General features: G+C 43.8%; 1 protein-coding gene across 1 annotated transcript in view; it reads right to left on the bottom strand.

Moving 5' to 3' along the window:
- Nucleotides 1-3,961: 3,961 nt before the first annotated feature.
- The window catches only part of DENND3 (DENN domain containing 3), a 47,577-nt gene continuing 44,915 nt past the window's right edge, over nucleotides 3,962-6,623 (bottom strand). Inside the window, exon 23 of the mRNA XM_087890948.1 lies at nucleotides 3,962-5,507. Within this exon, the coding sequence (XP_087747074.1) occupies nucleotides 5,283-5,507 (225 nt within the window). The 3' untranslated portion in view covers nucleotides 3,962-5,282. The remainder of the gene's footprint in view (nucleotides 5,508-6,623) is intronic.

Below are 6,623 nucleotides of genomic sequence, written 5' to 3'. Positions count from 1 at the left end.
AAGTTCGAAAGGTAACAGTAACAAAGTTGAAGGGATCTTGGAGGTCATCTAGTCCAATGCAGGAGACTTGTACTAGGGGATTCGAACCACCAAACTGCCGACCTTTCTGATCGACAGGCTCAGTGTCTTAGTGGGAGCTTCATCCCTGGAAGCTTTCAAGAAGAGACTGGACTGCCATCTGTCTGGTATGTTATAGGGTTTCCTGCCTGAGCAGGGGGTTGGACTAGAAGACCTCCAAGGTCCCGTCCAACTCTGTTATTCTGAATTTTTATGATTCTGTGATGTTATTACAGAATAACATTACAGGATGAGCCCACGGATCAACTCTCTCCCACTTCAACTCCATACAGCAGCAATTCAGCGGCACCTCTGCCTGAGGACAAAGCTTTCCCTCTGCCGGTCTCCTTACATTTCAAACCCCTTTCAAAATCCTTTTAGGAAGAGCTGTGGCTACACCGGGTAGAACAAATGGAAGCCTGGAGCAAATCCAGCCATTTATCAATCCACATCAGGGTTCTCTGCAGAACTGGACACTCAGAATCACAGAGTTGGAAGGGACCTTGGAGGTCTTCTAGCCCAACCCCCTGCCCAGGCAGGAAACCTTACACCACTTCAGACAAATGGTTATCCAACATCTTCTTAAAAACTTCCACTGTTGGAGCATTCACAACTTCTGAAGCAGTGGTGAAATCTGAACCGGTATAGTACTCGGCCCAAGAGGTTGTAAAAAAAAATGCTTTTAAAAGGCTCTGACGATCCCAGCTGAGTTGCCTGATCGTCAGAGGCTTTTTTTTTCTTTTAAAAGCATTTTTTTTTTTTGCTTTTAAAAGTAAAAAAAAAAAAGCCTCTGAAGATCGCGCGGCTCAGCTGGGCATGGGCAGGGGCGGGGGGGGCAGGGATTTTTGCTACCAGTTCTCTAAACCACCTGCCTCCATCGCTACCGGATCGGGCAATCCGGTCCGAACCGGGAGCATTTCACCCCTATTCTGAAGGCAAGCTGTTTCAATGGTTGATTGTTCTCACTGTCAGAACATTCCTCCTTATTTCCTGGTTGAATCTCTCCTTGTTCAGTTTCCATCCATTATTCCTTGTCTGGCCTTCAGGTGCCTTGGAAAACAGGTTAACCCCTTCCTCTCTGGGGCAGCCCGTCAAATATCGGAACACTGCTATCATGTCTCCTCTGGTCCTTATTTTCATTAAACTAGACATACCCAATTCCTCAACAGACAGCTAGAAAGTTAAAGAAGTAACTTTCTTTCACCCCATCCCAAAAAAAAAAAAAAAAAAAAAAAATTGGCAAAAAAGGATATATTCAAATAAGCCCGGCGAAGATCAGGATTTCCAGCTCCTTTCCACCCTGCTAAAACATCATTCTTCTCTTTCTTTAAAACGTCATTTTTCCGTTCCTGGAAACCGGCTCGTCTGCCCTGAACCGTGTTAGCGGGGAGGTCAGCCCATCTCCAGGCGCAGAGGTCAGCAGCCAGACTTGGCCCTGCGACTCAACATCGACAAAATCAACAAGGCTTGCCATTGCTTATAAATTCTCGGAAACCCGTCTCCGTGATTGCCAGAATCCCAGACACAGAAGCACTTGGGGAAAAAACGCTGAGCGACGGTACGCGCACGAGGAAAAAGCCGGTTGTGGGAAAGAGCTCCTTGTGCCAAAATCCCAGATGGCCAGAGGACCGGTTGTGTTAGGGGCGCAACTTCGACGGGGGTTCTGTTGCTGAGCAAGCCATTTTCATCGACGCTTCCCAAGGAGGTCCTCGAGGCTCCCGTTTTCCTAATTCCCAACCGTCACAGATGATTTTCCACCTCTTGAATGGGTTTTCTCAGGCAAGGGGATGGCTAGAGAAACGTGGATTGAGGCCAGCTCACCTGACAAGCGGTGTTGCAGGAAGTGGAAACGTCCTTCAAAGAATTGGGATGCTGCTCAATTGTTCCAATTAGAATAGAATAGAATTCTTTATTGGCCAAATGTAATTGGACACACAAGGAATTTGTCTTTTTGTGCATACGCTCTCAGTGTACATAAAAGAAAAGATACGTTCGTCAAGAATCCTAAGGTACAACACTTAATGATAGTCACAGGGAACAAATAAGCAATAAGGAAACAATATCAATATAAATCTTATGGATACCAGCAATAAAGTTACAGTCATACAGTCATAAGTGGGAGGAGATGGGTGGTGGGAACGATGAGATGATTAATAGTAGTGCAGACTTAGTAAATAGTTTGACAGTGTTGAGGGAATTATTTGTTCAGCAGAGTGATGATGTTTGGGGAAAAAACTGTTCTTGTGTCTAGTTGTTCTGGTGTGCAGTGCTCTATACAAGTTATACCAGTTAAGTGCTCTGCCCAGAAAAGAAATTAGTACAATAGTCCTTGATTTACAACCATTTGTTTAGTGACCGTTACAATGGTTACAATGAAAAGTTACAATGGCATTAAAAATGTGACTTATGACCGTTTTTCACACTTCAGACCATTGTAGTATCCAATGGCCATATGATCAAAATTCAGATGCTTGGCGATTGGCTCATATTTATGACCATTGCAGTGTCCCGAGGCCGTATGATCCCCTTTTGGGACCATCTTACAAGCAAAGTTAATAGGGGAGCCAGATTCGCTTAACAACTGTGGTAAGAAAGGTTGTGAAATGGGGGAAGTTTCATTTAACAACTGTATTTACTAGCGATGAAAATTTTGGGCTCCATTGAGGTCGTAGGTTGAGGATTTCCTATACAGGTAGTCTTCAACTTACGACTACAATCGAGCCCAATTTTTTTTTGTTGTTATGTGAGAAATTGGTCATGTTTTGCCCCATTTTACGACTTTTCTCACCACATTTGTTAAGCGAATTGCTGCAGTTGCTACATGAGTAATCTGGTTGTTAAGTGAATCTGGCTTCCCCACTGACGTCGCTTGTCGGAAGGTCGCAAAAGGGGGATCCCATGACTCTGGGACACTGCAACCGTCGCAAATGTGAGTCAATTGTCAAATGTAAATCACGTGAACACGGCTCACATTTACGACGGTTGCAAGGCGTTGAGGTCCCGTGGTCCTGTTTTGTGACCTGCCCAGCCAGCTTTCGACAAGCAAAGTCAATCAGGGAAGCTGAATTCTCTTAACAGCCATATGATTCACTTAGCAAACATGTGACTCGCTTAATGACTGTCGTAAAAATGGTTGTAAAATTGGGTCCAGTTGCATGGCATGCATTATGACTAACGACCATAATTCTGGCTGTAAGTTGAGGACCATCTGCTGCAGAAGCAAAGGGGGGTTGAGTTTGTAGTTGCCTGCAGAGCAGGGGTAAAATGCTCCCGGTTCGGACCGGATCGCCCAATCCAGTAGCGATGGCGGAGGATGGTTCGGAGAACCGGTAGAAAAAATCCCTGCCCCCCCCCCATGCCCAGCTGAGCCGCACGAACATCAGAGGCTTTTTTTTTTATTTTTAAAAGCATTTTTTCTACAACCTCTTTGGCTGAAAAAATGCTTTTAAAAGTAAAAAAAAAAGCCTCTGATGATTGTGCTGCTCAGCTGGGATCATCAGAGGCATTTAAAAGAAAAAAAGCCTCTGCCGATCAGGCAACTCAGCTGGGATCGTCAGAGCCTTTTGAAAGCATTTTTTTACAACCTCTTCTGACCTTGGGTGTGTTGTGTAAAGGGCTGTTGTCACGGACTTTTATCTTTTTAAATTTTTTATTTGCTGGTTCTGGATGTGAAGAGCACTATGCATTTCATCAAATGAAACCATTATTTCATCTTCTTCGACCTTTAGATCTTTGATTTTTCTGGAGACTTGAGTGGGCACTTGATAGAACATTATTCACTCTCCTCTGTGAGATATCTGACTTTCTCGTAGGTTCTTTGGCTATGATTGTTTGGCATTTCATGCGGATATTTAAGCAACATTTTTTTTTTACATTTAAATAAATAAAAAGCTCATTCCAGCGCTTTTCAAATGACGTGGCTTTTATTAGAAGTCTGTCATCCTTCGCAATGAGACCGTACATGACGGCATTCAAAATCTTACACAATTCTTTTAATATTTACAATATGGTATTGTTCAGCCACCTATCCACAGGGGTTGGCAGATTGAAAGTCCAGTCTAAGGAGGGAAGGGTCAGTCCATGACAGGGGAGTGATGGAAAGTTCCCCCTTACCATGATCATTTATCCACTGCCCAGAGAGAAAAACCAGATCGAGTGTGCGTCCTCCGCTATGAGTTACTTAAATCGGTTTCGCTTTTCAGTAAGAAGAGGTCCAAATCCTGAACCAGGTAGATGACAGGTGGTCCTTGACTTACAACCGTTCGTTTAGTGACCGTTTGAAGTTACAACGGCAATGAAAAAAAGGGACTTACGACCATTTTTCACACCTACGAGCGTTGCAACATCCCCGTGGGTCACGTGATCAAAACTGAGGCGCTTGGCAACTGGCTTATACTTATGACCCCGGTTGCAGGGTCCCTGGGGGGGGCGGGGGGGGTAGGGTCACGTGATCCGTTTTGGGGACCTTCTGATGAGTGAAGTCCATAAAGAAGCCGGATTCACTTAACAACCAGGTTGCTGATTTAACAGCTGCGGTGATTCGCTTAACAGCTGTGGCAAGAAAAGTCGTAAGATGGGGCAAAACTCACTTAACACACGTTTCCTTTAGCAACATAAATGTTGAGCTCAATTGTGGTCGTTAACCCGAGGACTACCTGTATACGGTCTAAACAAGGGACCCCACAACTGATTTTGAAATGCAGATTCGGTAGATTTTGGTACAGTCAGTCCTTGCTTAAAGACTGGCCGCTTAGCGACCATTTGAAGTTATGATGGACTCCTCAAAAGGTAATTACCACCCAGATTCAAAGTCCTGACATCTAGCCCCCCACTCCCCCCCAGTCATGTGATCGCATTTTCAGCACTTGGCAACTGGCCCACATTTGCAGTTTTTGCAACGTCCAAGGACCTGGATTTACAACATGGTTACTTCCAGGTTCTGGGAAAAAAAAACACGCATTGCAAACAATAGGTTCACTTTATGACTACAAAAAAAGAAAGTCATAAGATCGGTTTGGTTCTAAGATGACTTGCTTAACGACTGGCATGACTTATGACCGTAGTTCCCAGTTCAATTACTGTTGTAAGTCGAGGACTTCCTCCATTAAGGAATATCCAGGGATTCCCTATTTACACTCTCTTCTTAGTATGCAATTTGTGGTTGAAAGGGGTAGAAATAAATTAAAAAGAAATGTCCACTTCTCCATTCCGGTTTTCGAACGATGTTAAACGAACTGGAAGCCCAAACTCTCTTCCACCTTCCAGATTGCTATCTTCCCTTCTTCCTTTCCACCTCCACTCAGAACGTAGCGATCCTCGGCGGAGCACAAGGACTTCACCACATCCGCGTGTCCAACCAACTCTTTTTCCACCAATTTCCTCTCCGTATCCAGCACGTAGATTTTTCCTTTGACCTTACCCTGGGAGAGTCCTCGGCCACCAACCCACATCTGGAAAGGAAATCAAATGTTTAGAAAAGGCGCCTACGAGAGGCTTGAAGGTTTTGGGGAAAGCAAACTCAGAAGGTGCGTGGATTCGTCTGTTACGCTTTGGGCATTTATTAAACTAAATGTTTTTTTTTTTTTTGTAACAAGTGCACAAGCCAAAGAAAAGTTGATGTTTTTTTCTCCAGCAATACGACATGAACCATCATCCTCTTTTAATGACCCCCATAATCCCTTGCGGGGTGGAGTCTGGGCAACTGAAGGGAGCTGAGTGTTTATTGGCCGGATGCCCTTCCTCTCGCCAATGCGGAGTTTTTTCCAGCAGATACATTCTCAGTGGGCCCAGAGAGAGAAATATCTGCCTCTACTCAGGATCGAACTCATAGCCATTACGACATGAATGTACCCTGATATTCCAGGTCATCTTTTCTGCTTTGAAGATGGATCTCTCGTGGCTCTAACTTCCATCCATGCAAAGAAGCTATTTTTATTTGCTATCCATCCATCCATCCATCCATCCATCCATCCATCCATCCATCCATCTATTGGGATGTCTTATTTTATTTATTTATTTATTATATGTATTTATATGAAGGACTCAGGACGGCGAACACAAGTTAAGAAACAAGTACAATAAAATCATAATTTAATTTTGGGGGAAACAGGGTATGTATCTTTCTATGGAGATTATAAAGTTTATTACGACACCATCAGTAGAAAAGGGGATTTTTTTTAAGCAACAGAATAATGGTAAAAAGTGAGGATCAGGTAGTCATACCTGATTTTCACCAGAGGCACAGGTATTTTAAAAAAAAAAAAACAGGCTACAAATAGTATACACCTCCCTTATTTGAACTCTGAGATTACAGCGGTGTTTTTTCAAACTTGGTAACTTTAACATGGGTGGACTTCAACTCCCAGAATTCCCCAGCCAGCCATTTTCCATATGGGGAAAAATATTTCAGTATATATTCCTGGTTTTACACCTGTAGGTATTATTGCAGTGTTTCTCAACCTTGGAAGCTTGAAGATGGGTGGACTTCAACTCCCAGAATCCCCCAGCGCTGCTGGCTAGGGGATTCTGGGAGTTGAAGTCCACCCATCTTCAAGCTTCCAAGGTTG

Source organism: Pantherophis guttatus, chromosome 3, assembly GCF_059756535.1.
Source record: "Pantherophis guttatus breed Tessera chromosome 3, ASM5975653v1, whole genome shotgun sequence".
NCBI lineage: Eukaryota > Metazoa > Chordata > Lepidosauria > Squamata > Colubridae > Pantherophis > Pantherophis guttatus.
Note: the sequence above shows the minus strand (reverse complement) of the source record. Positions and strands in the feature narration are given on the sequence as shown.